Below are 22,448 nucleotides of genomic sequence, written 5' to 3' on the forward strand. Positions count from 1 at the left end.
CTTCTACATAATTTAGTATTTATCATTGTTATGATTACTCATTGTTTCTTGTGTATTTTAAATGGCTCTCATATTTAACTTTCAACTCTGAGGGGAGTGAATCAGCTTGATTTTTTAATACCTTTAGCATCTCTTATAGAACCTGAATCAGTTGAGGAAGGCAGTATAATTTAATGATGACCAACATGGATTTTAAAGTTAGATGATCTTGAGTTTAATAACCCAGTTTACCATCTCCTATTATTACCTTGGGTAAATCCTCATCTGTTTAATAGGAATACAGCAGTCTTTGTGCAACTTCTGTGAAAATTAAATAAGGTAATATCCATAAAACTTTTAGAATGGTACCTTTTAAGAACTCAAATGATGGTAGCTATATTTTTACTGAAACCCTCTAATGAATTTGAATGGATTTTGTGCATGTGGTCAGAAAAATGCCTAGTAATTTAGAAATAATACCAAGTCTTCCAAACTATAAGACTAAAATAACAAAATTTATATATAACATTACTCATATTAATTGCAAAAAATGTTTGCAGAGAACCTAATGTTTTACAAAAAGAATTCCAGTGTCTTAATGATTTTGGATGCTACAAGATGGTCTTTATAAATCTGCTAAAGTAGGCTCAAGAAATTTTGATTCATACTATGAATAAATAGCTTGGCTAGTTGGGAAATTTTATAAGTGTGTGGCCTTCTTGATAGCTTACAAATGAGAACTGAAGCTTATGTTTCTTCTGTCTCAAATCACTGCTTAATATCAATTCATGCTAAAGGTCCCTTTTAAAGAAATGCTGTTTTTACTATAAGTGGAGTACTCTATTGAAAGTCTTAATTAATATAGAAAAAAATAGCTCTCTAGCTTTTTAAAAGCAGAAAGATGGGATTAGTGTAATGATACAGCATTTGACTGACATTGGGCTATGAAATCAGCCTGATATTCTGGGGCACTAATGTTGAGGGGCTCTATTCAAGGCGCAAATAAAACAAAGAGGAGGGAAGCTAGAAACAGAGTCAGTACCTCATCTGTTTTTCCTCATATTACCTCTGCTGTTTTGCATTTATAGTGTAAAGAAACCTAAAAATTTGTTTGCAAGAGAATCGAGTGGTGCTAATGTTCTCATAAAGAAAGAAAAAAAAATGATATGTCTATCTCACAAGAAGAAAGAAAAATATGAAAGAAAAGTTGAAATATGGCATAATAAGTAATTGGTGTCATGTATTTATGAAAAATAATTCATTACTCTAATTTTTTTTCAGACTTTGACTTTTAAAAGTTTTATTTCGTAATGAGGAGTAATTGAACATTCTTTCTTTGATCATTTTCCAGAGTTCTCACTTTGTAGAGAACCATTAAACTGTGAAATTTGAAAATTGAGTATGTGACAGAGATAAAAGCACACTAATGTCGCATGACGTTTTGTGAGCTAGTTTTTTTTTCCCTTAAAAAAAGTTTGTATTATCTTTAAAAATGGGCCACCTCAAAAATATTTAAATTATTCCTTATGAAAAAAAAAAGATTCCAAGGATGCAGTTTGATTTCAGCAGAAAGAACTACAAAACTACTTATGTATGCATTTTCTGGTTTTGGTGGGGTAGGTAGAAGAGGGGGTTTTTCTCCTCTTTTCCACTTTCCTGGTAAAAGGTCTGACTTTTCCTTCATTTGTTTTTATATATTCTGTGTTTTGTTCATTGTTGTAGCCTCATATGATGGCCTGAAGCATATTTGATTTAGGAAATACTCATATAGCCCTGCCATTTTTCAGTTACCATCTTAGTAGTTTTGTACCTTGTTATATGTATATTAACTCATATAATCCCTTACCTAATATAACTCATTATTTTTTAATTTTTAATCCACTAATGAGCCAATGAGGTAGATGATAGTATTATCCCCATTTTACAAACACAGAGGTAGGTTAAATAATTTGCCCAGGGTCACACAGCTAGTGAATGTGGAACCATAATTTGAGTCAGATCTATTTGGGTTCACATTCTCTGCATTTAACTGTGAACATTGTCTTGCTGATTCACAATTAGCCCTCGAAATACTTTGATTACACAAATCAAAGAGAAAATTGACTAAGTGAAATATTTCTTATTTTTCAATAATTATTTAATTACTACTAAATTCTGGAGATCTGGTATTATAGCACATATGAATTACTTATTTGTTATCCCATTTTATAGATGAAACTGAGGTTTGAAAATTTTAAATAATTTCTTCAAGATTAATAAATGACAGTCTCCTGATTTGAACCTGGTGTACTGCCTCCTGCCTCCAGTAGGCTTCACCGTTGCTGCTTTCTGACATGATATTTTACTGGGTGAGGGGGTCACAGTTTATTTCACTTATCGCTGAACATATAGTCAGTTTCCATTTATTAATATAAATGATGCTAGCAAACACTTAGCTTAATATTAATAACTACTGAGTATCTATTCAGTTTTAGAAACTGTGCTCATTGCTCTGTTCAATGAAAAGAATTAATTTCCCAAACAGATCACAGGTTGAGGAATTCCTCAAGTATCATTTCTTTCTTCAGACTCAGAGTGAATTGGTATCTAGTCAAGTTTATTAACAACTACATTAGGATTGTTTTAAAGGCTTCTTAGGAAAATGATAGGTGAATTATTATATATAATTAATGACTAGTTATTCTTTACTTCTTAAAATATTATTATATAATCCACAATGCTAGTGTGAAATGAAAATGTTTTGATGTGTAGTCTAATTTTTGTTTAGAAACATCTTACTGTTGACCTTTGAGCCCTCAGGGAAGAGATCATCAAATGTCTTAAAAGTGTTTTTGCGAGATGTTTAAAGGTAAGGAAGACACAGCACACAAATCATCAGTAGGAAGATAATGAGGCTGTCACAACACAAAATGTTCTTTGTTTTTACAGGTTCTATTAGTTAATATATTAGAATTCTCTAAATGCCACTTTTGCTTATTAAGTGGTTTTGAGAGCACATGAAAACATACATTTTATTCTTGAACACAGTATTTCTGAGATTGTTAGTAAATGTGATTCTGGAAAAACAGCCATTAGACACTTCTGCCCATGTAGCATCCAGATGCAAATGAAGAGATATTCCGAAACTGTTTTTCCTGTTTCTACAATCTCTTATTAAATCAGAAAATTTGCCTTTAAATTTCTGTTTCACTCACTGGTATTGAATTAGATGGCAAATATGATGCTGCTTTAAAAATCAAAAGAAATATACTCTTATTGTTTTATTTTTATTTTATAAATGAGATTAAACTGTTAACAAATTCAAACCAAATTTTTAGTACATTTCTAAAAATAGTCTATTTCCTCAATGAAATAGACATAAATCTAATTCTTTAACCTGTACAATTAGTATGAAATCAGCAAATCCACCTCAGTTTCAGTATATTTCAGTATTTCAACATGGCTATTAAAAAAAGTCAGCATCATTTTTCTCCAAAAATGATGTTCAGTCACATCTGGCTCTTTGCGCCCCAGGGTTTGAACCCAGGGGATCTTCCTGACCCAGGGATTGAACCTGGGTCTCCTACATTGCAGGCAGACTCTTTACCTGTCTGAGCCACCAGAGAAGGTTTGCTAATAAATCTTCCCTGCCCCTCAGGCTCATCTCCCCTCTGGGATATAGTACCTCTGAGCTCACCTCTCAGTCTGTAACTTTATGATTGCTTTCATCACCACTGTAGCTTTTAATCATCTCCCTTTTTCATTCTCTCCCTCTTTTTCTCTTTTATCACTTACATATTTTCCTATATCAGTAGTTCTCTAACTTTAAGGTGTACCAGTCTCCCCTGGAAGTCTTGTTAAAATACATTTTGAGGCTTCACCTTTGGAGTTGCGGATTCAGAAAGTCTGGGATAAGGCCCGAGAAGAATGTGTTAAGTATTCCCATGTGTGCGTTAATCATTCAGTGGTGTCCGACTCTTTGCAACCCCATGGACTATAGCCTGCCAGGCTTCTCCATGAAATTCTCCAAGCAAATACTGGAGTGGGTAGCCATTCTCTTCTCCAGGGAATCTTCCTGATCCAGGGGATCGAACCCAGGTCTTCTGCATTGCAGGCAGATTCTGTACTGTCTGAGCTACCAGGGAAGCCCAAAGTATTCCCAGGTCATGCTAATAATGACACTGCTCACTGACCAGAGTGTGAAAGTTACATTTGTACGCATCACCTGTTATCTTCTGTTGTTGAGTACCATTTGAATGCATCTTAAGAGAGAATTCACTTTTAACTGTTTAGTCTTCTGATCAGTAATTGAGTGTGAATCATAGGTAATGTTTCATCTTAATGTTTGGTAAAAAAAAAATGCAAACTGAGTTAGACTTTTACTTAATGCCAATCTATTGTGTAGGAAAGGAATTTTTAAAAGATTCTATATTTTTAGGCTTGGAAAAAACATCAAATAGCTTTCACTTCTTTCGACATTGTCCAAAATACATTAAAAATACTTGAAATATGGACTGGATTATATATTTTAAAGTATAATGGAGCCCTTTTTATAAAATAATTATCTTTTACCTAAACTTGATGAAGCCTGTCACTGTTTAGAATGTTAGATCTGTTCTCAGAGTAGGTTGTGTCTCCATTACAGAGTCAAATGAACTTCTGAGGTTTCTACAGTATTCTTTAAAAATTAGACCTTGAGGAGGGATATGGAATATGAAACTTTCCATAGATCACAGAGAAAAAAATATGCAGTGTATATTTAAGTATTGTGGAATTTCTACCCAGTTTTTTTTATTGTGATGACTGAATGATTATAATCATTCCATTATAAGAGGTTGAAATATGTAAAATGTAATCTTTCCTTAAAGTCTGGCTTTGGATTCCTATGACTAGCTTGCAGGCGATCTAGACTAGGCTGGTATAGCATGCTTAGCATACAATCCCCTAGGAATCTTTAGAAAAACACATGTATCTAGCTTGCTGGTCCCATCCCTAGACATATTTATGAACCACTCATCTAATAACTGGAATCTCAATTACTTTACCTTGTTTAAGCACTGAGAATTGTTGATCTCATGAAACTCAGTAAGTTTTACAAATGTGTTATCAGTGGCTTTTTCCAAAAGGTGAACAGTTGTGATGAGTTCCATCTTTCTAGATGACTGAAAGTGACTCAAGCAAAACTACCTCTGCCAGTTTTTCATTTATTTGAATCACTGGATCTAAATATACGTTAAACACCTCTTTTTTAAGATAAAAGTTTAGAAAGGATTTTAAATCAGACAGCATTGATACCGACAGTAATCAGAAGCATAAAAGCCACCCTCCAGAGATCTATCAGTACTGACTTTTCTTTTTCAAGTGTTGGGTACTGACCATGTCCTATTCCCAGAATATTGAATTTAATCATGCTAACCAAAGAAAGATTCCTAGTGTTCTCTAGTGAGATTTTTTAAGTGTTGGTTTTTGCCTCAGTGTATCCTTCCTCATATGTATCCATTCCGTTTTCAGCAAATGGAAATTTAACTGGTATGACTATTTGAAATTTAACTGGTATGACTTTTCAAAATGGTGACATTCATTTATAAAAGTTAACAATTTGTTCTGCCTTCCATTTCAAATTTATGTGCACATTATCACAGGGTAATTTCTGAGTAAGAAGTCAATGCCCTAAATAAATGTACTCTCTTCTTCAATGTGTTTATTACTCTTTATATTAAAATATCAATCTCTCTCTACAGGTTTATCTCAGAATAGTAAAACTTCAAGTTATTGACACAGGTGCCTTTATGTTTATCTGAATAAAACTTCAGTGAAAATTAGTGTGAGGCTCTTTTTACATAAAATAACTGGTCATTTTGAAATCATCTAATTGTATATATTGGTGAGTTTATAGTACTTTATTGGTAGATGCACATTTAGGTTAGAACTTCTTAACCTGGATCCCATGGTATGTAAGAGTACCTAAGGGATTTCACGGAGGAAGTGCATAGTTGGATCTATGAGAGTAGAAAATTAACTCTCTAAAACTGTATGTAAAATTATGTGTACAGTATCAAGAGTCTTTGTCTGCCTGTATGCACATGTATATGTTTCGAAGGATATTTCTAGGTACCATCAAGAGATCTATAATCCAAAAGAAGTAAGCATGCAGAGGTTTCATGCAGAAATATAATGAAAAGTTTGAGGTTTCATGCAGAAATATAATGAAACGTTATCTTAACCAAAAAGCTTTACAAATACTTTTTATACAACAATGATTTATTTTTTCTATTACTAAGTGAAATTTGGCATCTTCTAATTTGACAGAATAAATTATAGGTAGAGAAAATTAGCTTCAAAATAAATATTTGTAGTAACATTTTTAATACAATTTTTAAATTTAAGGAATAATTAAATAGTATAGATTTTAAACATTGAGATATAATTGACTGGTAACACATTAGTTTCAGATATACAGCATAATGATTTGCTATGTGTATATATTACAAAATGATCACCACAGCAAGGTCTACTCTCTTAGCCATTTTCAAGTATTGTTTTTCAGTCACTAAGTCATCTCCCCCTCTTTCTGACCGCATGAGCTGCAGTACAGCAGGCTTTCCTGTCCTTCGCTATCTCCCAGAGTTTGCTCAAACTCATGACCATTGAGTCAGTGGTGCCATCCACCCATTTCATGCTCTATTGCCCCCTTCTCTTTTTGCCATATTCTTTCCCTGCATCAGGATCTTTTCCAGGGAGTCAATACTTAGCATCAGGTGGCCAAAGTTTTGGAGCTTCAGCATCAGTCCTCCCACTGAATATTCAGGACTGATTTCCTTTAGGATGGACTGCTTGGATCTCCTTGCAGTCCAAGGGACTCTCAAGAGTCTTCTCCAACACCACAGTTCAAAAGCATCAGTTCATTGGTGCTTAGATTTCTTTATGGCCCAACTCTCACATCCATACATAACCACTCTAAAAACCATAGCTTTGACTATACAGACCTTTGTCAGCAAAGTGATGTCTCTGCTTTTTAATATGCTGTCTAGGTTGATCATAGCTTTTCTTCCAAGGAGCAAGCGTCTTTTAATTTCATGGCTGCAGTCACCATCTGCAGTGATTTTGGAGCCCAAGAAAATAAACTCTGTCACTGTTTACATTGTTTCCCCATCTATTTGCCATGAAGTGATGGGACAGGATGCCATGATCTTCATTTTCTAAATGTTGAGTTTTAAGCCAGTTTTTTCACTCTCCTCTTTCACTTTCTTCAAGAGGCTCTTTAGTTCATCTTTGCTTTCTGCTATCAGGGTGGTGTCATCTGTGTATCTGAGGTTATTGATATTTCTCCCAGCATTCTTGATTCCAGCTTGTGTTTCATCCAGCCCAGCATTTCACACAATGTTCCTCTTCACTTTCTGCAATTAAAGTGTTATCATCTATGTATCTGAGGTTGTTAATATTTCTCAAGGTAATCTTAAATCCAGCTTGTGAGTCTTCCAGGCTGGCATTTTGAATGATGTAGTCTGTATATGTTAAATAAGTAATGTATCAATATACAGCCTTGACATACTCCTTTCCCAGTTTTGGGAAGTTCCAAAGTCCAGTTCTAACTCTTTCTTCTTGACTTGCATACAGGTTTCTCAGGAGGCAGGTCAGGTGGTCTGGTATTCCCACCTCTAATACTTTTTCACAGTTTGTTGTGATCCACAGTCAAAGCTTTCGTATAGTCAATGAAGCAAAAGTAAATATTTTTCTGGAATTCCCTTGCTTTTTTTGTGATCCAACGAATGCTGGCAATTTGATCTCTGGTTCCTTTGCTTTTCCTAAATCCAGCTTATACATCTGGAAGTCCTTCGCTATTGTATGGAATATAATATTATTAACCATGCTGCACATTACTTCCCAGTATTTATTTTATAACTGGAATTATGTGCCTTTTGGACACTCTTATCCGTTTCAACCAAAAAATACAGTTTTTCAGATATTTTTCAAAGTGTTGTTTTGCTGTTTCCTGGTGATATCTACAAGAATAGTTCATTGCTAGAAGACTTCACTTTCACTTTTCACTTCCATGCATTGGAGAAGGAAATGGCAACCCACTCCAGTGTTCTTGCCTGGAGAATCTCAGGGATGGGAGAACCTGGTGGGCTGCCGTCTATGGGGTCGCACAGAGTTGGACACGACTGAAGCGACTTAGCAGCAGCAGCAGCAGAAGAAAAAGAACATGACTATGTCAAAATTTGTTTAGCACCAAAGAGTTTTCTCTATAGATCTGTAGTTCATTTTATGTTATGTCTATGTAATGCCAAAATTAATGAACTTGTGTTAATGAGAATCTAATTAAAGTTAGTCCAAATCTTCTGTACTGTTTATTCTAAGTTCAAAACTTCATTGAACTAGATGGAAAGGTAGAAGTAGCCACACATTTCATAAAGATAGATAAAGAAGCATAAACTACTGAGCATCATTACTTTGATCAGCCATCTAGAGCTCAAATTTATGTGTTTGCTTTATGTAACTATTTAAATCTTCAGGTTTAGTTTTTTTGGAGTATGACATAAACCTTATATTTAGGTGGGTAGAGCTTTATAACCCTGTAAATAGTTGGATTAATTCATTTCAAAATGTGTATATCATTTCTTTAAGAGTTGAATGTATTGGGGTGAAAGCTTCTCTTCATAATTATTAAGAAGTGTATCTCCTGCAATCATATCATTGATAGATATAGACATAGTTAAAAGCTTGTGGCCTTTTTCTTTTTGTACTTGTGTGTTTTAAGAGTGGGGTAGTATTGGCATGGTCATTGAAAATCAGGTCTCTGAAAGCCAAGAAGATGAAGCTGATTATACTTTATATTTTAATAGTCCTATGACTTCAGTCATTTACCTCAGTCTGTGTGCCTCAATTTCTCCAGCTCTGAAGTACAAACTATAGTTAGGATTGCCATGAACATTAACTGAGTTAACGCATATACATCATTTTAAACTGCGCTGACACAAAGTAAATATTGTATAAATATTGGCTGTCATTCTTAGTGATTTTAATATCATAGACTGACTACTAAATGTAATGTTTTTACTATCCTGTACAGATTTAACTTCAGTTTATAGGGCTAAAAAATAAGTACGATGATGTGTTTCTTGAGGTCAGAGTAAAGAATGAAATATCATTCAGTTAATAAAATGAAGATACATATCTGTTTGGGCTTCCCTGGTGTCTCAGCAGTAGAGAATCCACCTACCAATGCAAAAGACTTGGGTTCGATGCCTGTGTCATGAAAACCCCCTGGAGAAGGAAATGGCAACTCATTCCAGTATTCTTGCCTGGGAAATCCCATGAACAGAGGAGCCTGGTCGGCTATAGTCCATGGTGTTGCAAAGAGTTTAGCAACTAAACAACAACAACATATCTGGTCGAGTTGCCTATTATCTTTTTTTTATTTTTTCAAATGGGTTAATTCTTCTTAATCACCAAACTACATAAAGTAAAATTTGAATATTAAGATTGAAATATACTTTTCTTAAAAGGGTGTTCATAGCAAAAGACTATCTATGGAATTAATAAGAATTGATTTTTGAAAAAATATTTTGATGAGAGTATACACATGGATACATTAGGTACTTTTTCTCATGGTTGCAAGGGTAACAGAAGGCAAGATTAAGTAAAGTTTGTTCAAGAATAACAAAGATTCTTAACCTCATTCTAAAAGTTTAGAACACTATTTTATCATTAGAATTTAGAAGTTACACATCACAGTTCCGAGAGCTGCAAAATACTGAAGCTTTGTGCACAAAATGTAATTAAATATATATTGCTGCCTTAGACCACTGATGCATTTGTTAGCAGACTCTTTGGATGTTCACTTCCCAGGAAAATGAAGGGAAATGTGCAGTCATTACTTTAGGCATGGTAAATGCAGTCCCAGGGAAGAAACTGGAAACCATAGGACTTCCTTGACTGAAAACTGTGCCAGTGCTCCATACACAGGCCTTTCCCCATGCAGATGAACAATGGAGCCCCACACTGAAACATCTGTTAACTACATGAAACTGTTAAAGGGATTAACAGTGCCAGAGGCTGAAATGTAATCAGACAGGTGAAATAGCAATAAGATAAATATTCCTACATGAAATAGCAATAATGCTAAATAATTAATTTATTTTTATATGGCTGTGGTAACTGAGGTTAGAATTCTTATGAAATACGTTAAACTCTTTACAATAAATCCTTCCTCTTTGCAAAGTGTAGAGAATTAGAGACATGCAAAATGGGATACGATTTTATTTTACTTTAGTTGGAAAAATTTTCTCATATCTTAATAGACTTCATTGCATACAGTTTGGGTGCTGATGATTATGCAGAAAGATGTGTGTAGTTTTCAATTATGGAATGTGAAGCTCAGATTCCAAATTCTTGTTTGTAAAGTTTATCATCATACAATGTAAAAGCAGAGTATAAAATACGCATGTTTGAAGTGAAGCTAAAATTGGAGTGTTTCTGCTTTTGACCCTGGAAATAAGTGAGAAGAAAGATTGTGGAAAATTAATACAGCAGTTTTGCTATATTCAAATTTGGACGTTAAACTGAGCTGATGTTTATTATCGGTCATTCATAAAACCATTCCTTAGTTTACTGAATGAATATGTTGTTGCCCTTTTCAGAGGTATCTGTATATATATGGTTAAGTATTTGCTTGTATTTGTGTGTCGTTTTTAAGTAAATAATTACAAAAGTGTACCTTCACTTAGCCTGCAGGGTCTTGTAATTATTATACTATGCGTATTAATTTCCAAATTCAAGTATATTATAAGCTAAGATTCATCTATCAGTGCATTTTTATAGAATATTTAATTAAGGAATAGTAATTGTAAGGGACATGTTCTGTTTGTAGGAAATGGAAAGCATTTGGGGTTTAGAATCATACTTTTGAAAATTCTTTTAACACACATTTTTTACTTATGCTTCCACATTGCCTCGATGTCACCCAACAAACAGATGTTTGTACCATAGCTAATGTCCTTGTACTCACTAATGCATGCATGCTAAGTTGCTAAGTCGTGTTCAACTCTTTGTGACCCCGTGGACTATAGCCAGCCAGGCTCCTCTGTCCATGGGATTCTCTAGGCAAGAGTATTGAGGTGTGTTGCCATTTTCTTCTCCAGGGTTTTTCCCAACTCAGGGATCGAACCCACATCTACTGTATCTCTTGCATTGGCAGGTGGGTTCTTTACCACTGAGCCATGTGGGAAGCCCATACTCACTAATATCCTTTGACAAAAACTACAACAGATTACGATTATATTTGTACTGACATCTCTATTTTTAATATATTAAAAAAAAACAGAGTACTATTTGGCCTTGGAATACGGAATGAAGCAGGGCAAAGGCTAATAGAGGTTTGCCAAGAAAACACACTGGTCATACCAAACACCCTCTTCCAACAACACAAGAGAAGACTCTACACATGGACATCACCAGATGGTCAACACCAAAATCAGATTGATTATATTCTTTGCAGCCAAAGGTGGAGAAGCTCTATACAATCAGCAGAAACAAGACCAGGAGCTGACTGTGGCTCAGATCATGAACTCCTTATTGTCAAATTCAGATTTAAATTGAAGAAAGTAGGGAAAACCACTAGACCATTCAGGCCTGACATAAATCAAATCCCTTATGAGTAGACAGTGAAAGTGAGAAATAGATTTAAGGGTCTAGATCTGATAGATAGAGTGCCTGATGAACTATATACGGAGGTTCATGACATTGTACAGGAGACAGGGATCAAGACCATCCCCATGGAAAAGAAATGCAAAAAAGCAAAATGGCTGTCTGGGGAGGCCTTACAAATAGCTGTGAAAAGAAGAGAAGTGAAAAGCAAAGGAGAAAAGGAAAGAAAAAAGCATCAGTTCCAAAGAGTTCCAAAGAATAGCAAGGAGAGATAAAGCCTTCCTCAGCAATCAATGCAAAGAAATAGAGGAAAACAACAGAATGGGAAAGACTAGAGATCTCTTCAAGAAAATTAGAGATACCAAGGGAACATTTCATGCAAAGATGGGCTCAATAAAGGCCAGAAATGCTATGGACCTAACAGAAGCAGAAGATATTAAGAAGAAGTGGCAAGAATACAAAGAAGAACTGTACAAAAAAGATCTGCACGACCAAGATAATCATGATGGTGTGATCACTCACCTAGAGCCAGACGTCCTGGAATGTGAAGTCAAGTGGGCCTTAGAAAGCTATTTCAAATCCTGAAAGATGATGCTGTGAAAGTGCTGCACTCAATATGCCAGCAAATTTGGAAATCTCAGCAGTGGCCACAGGACTGAAAAAAGTCAGTTTTCATTCCAATCCCAAAGAAAGGCAATGCCAAAGAATGCTGAAACTACCACACAATTGCATTCATCTCACATGCTAGTAAACTAATGTTCAAAATTGTCCAAGCCAGGCTTCAGCAATACTTGAACTTCCTGATGTTCAAGCTGGTTTTAGAAAAGGCAGAGGAACCAGAGAGCAAATTGCCAACATCCCCTGGATCATGGAAAAAGCAAGAGAGTTCCCAGAAAAACATCTATTTCTGCTTTATTGACTATGCCAAAGCCTTTACCTGTGTGGATCACAAAAAACTGTGGAAAATTCTGAAAGAGATGGAAATACCAGACAACCTGACCTGCCTCTTGAGAAACCTGTATGCAGGTCAGGAAGCAACAGAACTGCACATGGAACAACAGACTGGTTCCAAACAGGAAAAGGAGTACGTCAAGGCTGTACATTGTCACCCTGCTTATTTAACTTCTTTGCAGAGTACATCATGAGAAACCCTGGGCTGGAAGAAGCACAAGCTGGAATCAAGATTGCCAGGAGAAATATCAATAACTTCAGATATGCAGATGACACCACCCTTATGGCAGAAAGTGAAGAGGAACTAAAAAAAGCCTCTTGATGAAAGTGAAAGGAGAGTCAAAAAGTTGGCTTAAAGCTCAACATTCAGAAAACGAAGATTATGGCATCTGGTCCCATCACTTCATGGGAAATAGATGGGAAACAGTGGAAACAGTGTCAGACTTTATTTTTGGGGGCTCCAAAATCACTGCAGATGGAGATTGCAGCCATGAAATTAAAAGATGCTTACTCCTTGGAAGGAAAGTTATGACCAACCTAGATAGCATGTTCAAAAGCAGAGACATTACTCTGCTAACAAAAGTCTGTCTAGTCAAGGCTATTGTTTTTCCACTGGTCATGTATGGATGCGAGAGCTGGACTGTGAAGAAAGCTGAGCGCTAAAGAATTGATGCTTTTGAACTGTGGTGCTGGAGAAGACTCTTGAGAGTCCCTTGGACTGCAAGGAGATCCAGCCAGTCCATCCTAAAGGAGACCATTCCTGGGTGTTCATTGGAAGGACTGATGCTGAAGCTGAAGCTCCAATACTTTGGCCACCTCATGTGAAGAGTTGACTCATTGGAAAAGACTCTGATGCTGGGAGGGTTTGGAGGCAGGAGGAGAAGGGGATGACAGAGGATGAGATGGCTGGATGGCTCACCAACTCGATGGACATGAGTTTTACTGAACTTCGGGAGTTAGTGATGGACAGGGAGGCCTGGTGTGCTGTGATTCATGGGGTTGCAAAGAGTCGGACACAACTGAGCGACTGAACTGAACTGAAAGTATTATTGAATACTTTTAATATGTTTTAATCTAGTCAAAAACATTAGCATTCATTTTTAAAGATTAAACATGAATTCCATGTGATTTGTCATTTTTCAGAGGTCTGCAGATCCTTACTAACGTATTTTAAAATAAAGGACAAGCATGTAAACATGAGTATAAGCTATTTTCCTGAAAATTAAGTATAGTCACAATCTCATATATTTTAATGGAAAATTTTAATTGTGTAGAATTAGAAAATAAATCTAGAGAGAGACTAACATACTCAACGATGTTAGGATGTGACTTATTTTTAAGAAAAGCTCTCTTTTATGGGAAGTCGAAAGATTATGGGCTTCCCTGGTAGCTCAACTGGTAAAGAATCTGCCTGCAGTACTGGAGATGATGGTTCAAGTCCTGTGTCAGGAAGATCCCCTGTAGAAGGGATGGGCTACCCATTCCAGTATTCTTGGGCTTTCCTGGTGGCTGGATGCTAAAGAATCCACCTACAATGTGGGAGACCTGGGTTCGATTCCTGGTTTGCGAAGATCCCTTGGAGGAGGGCATGGCAACCCACTCCAGGGGGTTCTTGCCTGGAGAGTCCCCATGGACAGAGGAACCTGGCAAGCTACGGTCCATGGGGTCACAAAGAGTTGGACTCGACTTGAGCAACAGCACAAAAGATTATGAAAGTAAGAGATTATACAAAGAAAATTCTCTTTAAGAAAATAATTTTTCTTTGTCCTTTTAATATTATTTTTCTTGATAATGTTTGAAAAAATTAATATAATGCTTCTTATATAAAATATAAGGGCTTCCATGGGGGCTTAGTGGTAAAGAATCTGCCTGCCAACGCAGGAGATGCAGATTTGATCCCTGGGTCCAAAAGATCCCCTGGAGAGGGAAATGGCAAGTCTCTCCAGTATTTTTGCCTGGGAAATCACATGGACAGAGGAGCCTGGCTGACTAGAGTCCACAGAGTCACAAAAGACTCAGACACGACTTAGTGACTAGACAACAGCAACATACAAAATATACCCCCCCCGCCCCGAGTTACTTAGATTGCCAAAGTTCTACTAGAAGTCATGGGGGAAAGAATGTCTAAAGGAACACCAACTTATGTTTACCTTTTAGAATTCTTGAATAGATTCTTTTCACACACATAACACATCATGAAGAGGCAAAGTCTGCAAGAAACTTTATTTTGTAGAGCAGATGAGGCTTAGTGTGCAAAATAGCAAAGAGTATCATCAGAACCAGTGCTTTAGGTAAGGCATGGAATTGGAAAGATCTTCTGCAGAAGCAGAAATGAAACTGCAGTATTCCTCTCTGATGTCAGAATCTCCTGTGTGTCTGATGCCTTTTTAAAAGCATGAGAGGGAGGTGGAGAATCAAATGAGGACCGTGCTTTATTTAGAAGTACCATCAAGAAGAGGTGACTGCTTACAATTAAAAAGAAAACTGATATATGGAATGTTATTTATTTAAACAGTATAGTATCATGAGAAGGTTTATTACAGGTGACCACTGCATTTTAGATGTTCATAGGAAAATCTAAGACTTTGAAACAAAAGCAAAAAAAAAAATATATATATATATAAAATCAATATAGGCTTTGTAGAAGGTTTCATTGCTATTTGAACTCAGTCTTGGGGAGAGAATCTTATTTTTCCCTCTCCTACGAATCGATCTTTGTCTCACTCTAGTGTGAGGCTGTAATGTTGATGTATTCTTTTCTGAAATTTCTTTATTCCTTTTGCTCCTGCACAGTAGCATATCAGTTTTTAATGTTGCAACTGAATAAGCCATGGTGAAAGTTGTTCAGTCATGTCCAACTCTTTGCAACTGTATGGTCCATGGAATTCTCCAGGCCAGAATACTGGAGTGGGTAGCCTTTCCCTCTTCCAGAGGATCGTTACAACCCAGGGATTGAACCCAGGTCTCCCGCATTGCAGGTGGATTCTTTACTAGCTGAGTCACAAGGAAACCCAAGAATACTGGAGTGGGTAGCCTGTCCCTTCTCCAGAGGATCTTCCCGACCCAGGAATTGAACTGGGGTCTCCCGCATTGCAGGAGAATTTTTTACCAACTGACCTATCAGAGAAGTCCTGAATAAGCCATGTAATCAATTAAAATTAAAAAGCTTATTGAATTTTAAGCAAATGTATACATGCATATATATATTTTTTTTTCCTTTGCTTTCTCTTTCAGGAAGTTGATGGCAATAAAGTTATGTCTTCATTTGCCCCACACAACTCATCTACCTCACCTCAGAAGGCAGAAGAAGGTGGGCGACAGAGTGGCGAGTCCTTGTCTAGTACAACCCTGGGAACTCCTGAAAGGCGCAAAGGCAGCTTAGCTGATGTCGTTGACACCTTGAAACAGAGGAAAATGGAAGAGCTCATCAAAAATGAGCCAGAAGGTAAAGGATTGCAGCCAAAACAGATTTGTTGCCAATCTCCTAATCTTAATGGTTTGATTTTAATTTCCAGTTCCCTTCTCTGACACACTCTCAATGTTAGGTTGGAAGAGAGAGAAATGTAATGCTATGAAGATGAATATTCTTTTTTTAGAAATGTAAGTGCGTTTATCCCAATTTTATAAATCATTAATTCTTGTGTGATGTCTTCCCTTTTTTCACACATGAGTAAGTTATGGTTGAGTACAACTTAAAGATTCAGGAATAGAATGTGGCAGCGGAGCCCAGGATAGTCACCGCCTACCTGCCAGATATCTCTAGTCTAACTTGTGCATCTCTAATCTGCCCCCTGCCCAAGCCTGCCCGCCCCCCCACTCCACCACCCCTGCCCAAGGCCATTTTACAACTTTGTTACATTTTATATCCTTTATACATTAACACCTCTTAGGCTACATAGACAGGTCTATTTTTTTGTATAATCCAAAATTGGTGAGCTTGGAGGTAGTGTGTATTTGAAAAGTAATGATTTTCTAACTGTCTTAACTGTGTTGAAGTTTCCATTTTTTAACTTCCAAGATGCACTAAATCTCTTGAATAGTTACAGATAGTATCCTGCAGGTGATATGCTCATGGACTAATCTTAAAATTAAAGCAAACGAACTAGTAAAACAATTGATGCTTAACTGACAGCCATCTTTTATGCTGCAGATATTCACTAACTTCTGTGTAAATCTGTGTCCATCCTAAGCATGGATGCCATGTTGCACAGAAGAACATGCCTCCTATGTCAGAGTCAGATGGAAAATTCAAACAAACAAACATAAAACAGTGATATAAAAAGACATACTTCACACCAAAAATATACTACATTTATACTATTTAACACTGAGTTGGGCTCATTTCTAGTCTGTTGTTAGGACACTGGTAAATTATATCTGGCACAAAATGTATGTTAACCAGTATTGGGAGTCATGTGGTAATTAAATATTTCTGGGTTTCTACCAGATGCATAGCTGGTACATGGATTTTAGTTAAAATTTATGTAATTCACATGATCTTACAGTTGGAAGGAATTTTAGAGATAATCTAGTCAGCCAAAGACTTTTTGGCTCTAATCTGCATGGAGATAAAAATGGGGCTTTGAGGAAGACCCAGACAACCTTTTTTCTTTTAATGTGCTGAAGTTTTTTCTGATATTGAAAATAATATTTTCTTACGATAAAATTGTTTTACAAAACAATAAAATTAAAAGGAAGAAAATAAAAGTGACTCCAAATCATAGCTTTCTGATATAACATATTTATGATGTTTTTGTCTTTATTTTTCTATATGGTGTTCATTTTGCATGATTAACTTTCTGCATTCAAAATTGTTTCACATCTTCTATGTTGAGATACAGTGTGATTAACTGAAGTCCAGAGTTCATTCAAATTTCTTTAATTGTCATTGTGTGCTTTTCTGTTCTAGGATGTTACCAAATAACGGATTACATTTAGCTGTTTAGTTGTTAAGTCTCCTTGGGGTCCTTTTAGCTGCAACAGTTTCTCGGCCTGTTCTTGTTTGTGATGACCTTGAAAATTTTGAGGAGTGCTATTCAGATAGATTGTAGAATGCCTGTCTGTTAGAATTTCTCTGGTGATTTTCTCTTAATGAAACTGGGATTGTGAGTTTGGGTTGAAAGACCGCAGAAACCAAGTACCGTTTGTGTCACATCACAAGAGTACATCCTTACTATGTGACTTATAAATGTTGATGTTGACCTTGATCATCTGGCTGATGTAGGGTTTGTCAGGTTTCTCCTCTAAAATCTCCCCGCCCCTTTTCTGTACCATACTCTTTAGAAGGAAGATGCTGTGTACAATCCGTATTTACAAAGTAGGGAGCCTTGATCCCCATCCTTTAGAGTGGATCATCTACAGATTTATTTGGAATTATTCTTTATGGGCAATTTATCTCTTCTCTGCCATTTATTACTTTATTCAGTATCTTATATCAATATTGACTCATGGATGTTTATTTTATACTTTGAGATATAATGCATAATTTTGTTAGGTTATTCCAGTTTTGTTCACTGGGGTGGGGGGGTGGGTTCTTTCATGTCACTATGACATACCACTGTGATTTTGCCTTTTTTTTTTTTTTTTTGAGCATTTTTTACTTTTTGCCACTGTAAGATCATGCAGATTCATCTTGTATATTTTCTGTTTATCTTGAAAGCCCTAAGAAGCCCTGGTTTTTTCTCTAAGAAGCCCTGGTTCCTTTTACTAGAGAATGTTGTTAGAAAGATCTGGATATGACGTGTGCTCTTTGCTACTCAAGTGTCGTTTCTTCTAGGGCCGTGGCCTCGGTGTTTCATGTGAGCTTCCTTCCAAGCGGGTGCACAGACTCTCAGTTTCAAAGTATATGGCAGACTGAAGCCAAATGAATAATTCCTAACAGGAAACAGGGCAAGAGACCATGCTTCCCAGTTCGCTTAGCAGGATACATTCAGAGGTATTGGGAATGAGGAGAAAATTATAGATACACAGTCAAAGGAACAGAGATAGAGCATCCAAGGCAGAAAGAGTTAACACGAGGAAATATCATTATTGCATGTGGACATGAGAGTGTTTTCATTATTGTATTTTCTACAGCTTTTCTTTCTTTTTTTTAACTTTTCTTCCTAAAATATATTAAAAGCTTAGCTCAAGACTGACCTGTTATTGAGTAATATGAAGACATGAGAAAATACAGAGATAGTCTTTATGGAAGAATGAAATATAACTTGAACATGCCAAGCATCTAAAAGCCTGAGTTCCAGAAAGATGGTGTTTGTATAAATACAAAACCACTAAGATGGTTTTATGTTTATGTACACAAGATCCCTAGACATGCTTAGAGTATGCAGAAATATAAATAGACTTACTTGTATTTATTTACTTACTTAAAATTGGCGCATAATTGATTTACAATGTGGTCGTTTCTGGTGTACAGCAAATTGATTCAGTTGTACATTTTTATACGTGTATATTCTTTCCATATTTTTTTCCATTATGACCTATCACAGGATATTGAATATAGTTGAGTGTACTATTCAGTAAGACTGTGTTGTTATCTGTTTTATATATAGTAGTTTGTATCTGCTAATCCCAAACATCTAATTACCTCTCCCCCACCCCTTTCTCCATTGATAAGTTTGTTTTCTGTATCTGTGAGTCTGTTTCTCTTTTGTAAATAAGTTTGTATCATATTTTAGATTTCACATATAAGTGACATTATATAGTGTTTGTTGTTCTCTTTCTGACTAACTTCACTTAGTGTGATAATCTCTAGATTCATACATGTTGCTGCAAATGGCATTATTTCATTCTTGCTTATAGCTGAGTAATATCACATTGTATCTATATATACATACACACACACACACACACATATGTATATATATATACCCCGTCTTCTTTATCCATTCTTTAAATGTCTGTTAGTGGACATTTAGGTTGCCTCCATCTCTCAGCTATTTTAAATAGTGATGCCGTAAATATTGGGGTGCATGTATCATTTTTTAATTAGAGTTTTCTCCTGATATTTGCTTAGGAATGGGATTGCTGAATCATATGACAACTCTGTTTTTAGTTTTTTGAGGAACTTCCAGACTATTTTCTGTAGTGGCTAAACCAACTTACATACCCACCAGTAGTACAGTAGGATTCCTTTTTCTCCACACCCTCTCTAGAATTTGTTATTTGTAGACTTTGTACTGATGGCCATTCTTATGGGTGTGAAGTGGTACCTCATTGTAGTTTTGATTTGCATTTATCTAATAATTAGTGATATTGAGCTTCTTTTCATGTGCCTGTTGGGAATCTCTATCTTTGGAGAAATTAGATTCACTTGTATTGATAACTAAATTTGCTCTTGCGTGAATGGTTAAACTCTAACTGTTAGGAGATACATCAAGGAGAAATTTATGTATGTATTATGTAAAGTGATCATAATCACCAAGAGAAAATGACAGGGCATAAGTTTGTATCATAGAAAAGGAATATAATGTTAAAGGACATTTCTTTCAATTTTTTTGTAACTGCAAAGAAAGAAAAATGGAGAAACATATCTATGGAGATGTATAATAGACTTTACAGCAAGTGGAAAGTTACATTCTAAATATTCTGATTCTTACAGTTTCTATTTTCAAATAGGGAACTGATGATTGAGTGTGTTATAGGGTGACTGTTGGGGTCATTATTCAAACTGGTTAAAAACTCCATTAGTTAAAGGGTATATTTAAACAAGAGAATGGACACCAGAACCTGACATCATCCAGGGATCTGGACAGTGACACTGCATACAGTGTCTGTGCTGTGTGGTAGTAACTACAAATGATCTGTACTTCTGGGATGCAACAAAAGGAATAACATATATAGGAAAAAATTTAATGACAAACTACAAAATATTGTTACAGTTCTGTGATTAGTGCAGTAATATGGGGATGAGGAGAGTGGAGAACAGGTGAATGGAACTACTTTACAAATATCTGCCACGGAAAAATCTTTTCTTCCCTCAAGCTATTTTTTCCCATTGTTTTTCAAAGGCCATTAAAATGAACAGCAGGTTGTGATGAAAATTTCATTAAGCCCCAGCTAAATCATTATGAGGGGGCCATATTCATGCCTTTGCTTCCTCTCATTGAGGGGAGAATGCAGATTTCAATAGAAAGTCTGTTTTATTTCCAACCTTATCCCTGCCAACAGCCAACTAGCAGAAATTCAGAAGTTACAAGAGAATGGTGTATCATGCAAAAGGAGACTACTGAGGTAAAATGGTTAGAAAGAAACTTGGATTTGCCTATGAGTTGAATAAAAAATGGCTCTATTATCCCAGATAGCTTATCTTTTCAAGCAATTAGTTAAAATATTTTAAATGATATAAACAGGTAGAGATATACTGATATATTTGTATTTATATCTTTTTCTTTCATCAGAATTTTTGCTTGTCTTTACTTGAAAAGTTCTGGTGCTAAATAGTCTCATTTATCCAGTGAGACTCCAACTGATGTGGACCTGCCAAAATTCATCAAAAATTTTCAGTTCAAAATGTCTCATCTATGTAATATATATTATGTAATATAATATATTGGTATTTTGTGTTTGGTAGTAGCTATGCTTTATCAGTTAGTTTTTTAACTATCAGACTGAGGGGTTAAGAGTGACAGTGAAGTGTTAATATCATATTATGTGCTACATCATTCTTATATCTAGGCACTGAGTAAATGATATGTATTTTGGGGAAAATGGTTGTATTAAGTGCATATCTTTATATGAAATGGGTTTCCTGGTGGCTTGCATGGTAAAGAATCTGCCTGCTCTGCAAGAGGCCCAGGTTCAGTCCCTGGGTTGGGAAGATCCCCTGGAGAAGGGAATGGCCACCCACTCCAGTATTCTTGCCTGGAGAAATCATGGTCAGAAGAGCCTGGTGGGCTAGAGTCCATGGGGTCACAAAGAAATCAGACATGACTGAGTGATTTTTCACTTATATGAAATACTTTATTCAATCTTTACATAAACCTCATAACCAGGGCTACTATGAGAATCTATTTCCACTTCTGGAAATGCCGTACATATAATTGAAATATTCTGACTCTTCTTATTTCCATTTTCAGATGAGGAAACTAGTGATTAAATATGTCACAGGGTGACTGTCAGGGTCATCATTCAAACTGAAGTCAACCTTAAATTAAAATTAATTCCCTAAATCATTACTTTTACTGTTTTTTTCTAATTAGGAATTTTGCCAGTAATAATGTTACACTTTAGCATTTGTGTCCTTTGAATAATTGAATGAAAAGTAGTATTCAGTAATTTTCAGCTAAAGTGATTTCTGATTCCTCAGTGGTGATCAAATTTCCTAAAAGTTTCAATTGAAAATAGCTCAGTTTAAAATGTTTGATTTTAAAATGTTATAGAAAAAATGCCTTGGAAGATACCTTAAGAAAATACTGTTTTAGAAAAACGTCTGGGAGCAAATTAGTTTGGCTTGTTAGAATTTCAGAATTAGAATGAAATGAAGACATATTTTAGCCCTCTCCAAGAGAGAGATCTGAGGTAGAGATGTACTTGAAATCACACAGCAAGTTAGTGTTAAAGCCAGAATAAGAACCCAGTACACATCCCACAGGTCCAGGTGCCTTTTTTTCCAGTCCACTTATATCATACATTCTGGTATTCTTAACTCTCTTTGTCTTTATTTATTTATTTTTTTTAGAAATAATGTCATCACTTCATCTTTGTTTTAAAGAACATATCACTGATAAAGTTGAACAAATCTAAGACAACCAGATATCTTAATTTAGCTAATAAAACCAACCAGTGGGTATTTGTATACCCATCTACTTGTGTTCTCAAAGTTCAGGTAGCTATGGGTGATCTATAAATATGGATCAGCATAAATTTATGGGTCAGATCCAGACTTTAAT

At 35.7% G+C, this 22,448-nt stretch overlaps 1 protein-coding gene across 14 annotated transcripts in view; it reads left to right on the forward strand.

Moving 5' to 3' along the window:
• The window catches only part of SOX5 (SRY-box transcription factor 5), a 1,175,689-nt gene that overhangs the window by 807,781 nt on the left and 345,460 nt on the right, over positions 1-22,448 (forward strand). For all 14 annotated transcript variants that reach the window (XM_061417626.1, XM_061417628.1, XM_061417625.1 and 11 more), the window contains one exon: positions 15,793-16,003. In XM_061417626.1, coding sequence (XP_061273610.1) covers positions 15,793-16,003 — 211 coding nt within the window. The remainder of the gene's footprint in view (positions 1-15,792; positions 16,004-22,448) is intronic.

Source organism: Bos javanicus, chromosome 5 (assembly GCF_032452875.1).
Source record: "Bos javanicus breed banteng chromosome 5, ARS-OSU_banteng_1.0, whole genome shotgun sequence".
In the NCBI taxonomy this organism is placed as follows: Eukaryota; Metazoa; Chordata; class Mammalia; order Artiodactyla; family Bovidae; genus Bos; species Bos javanicus.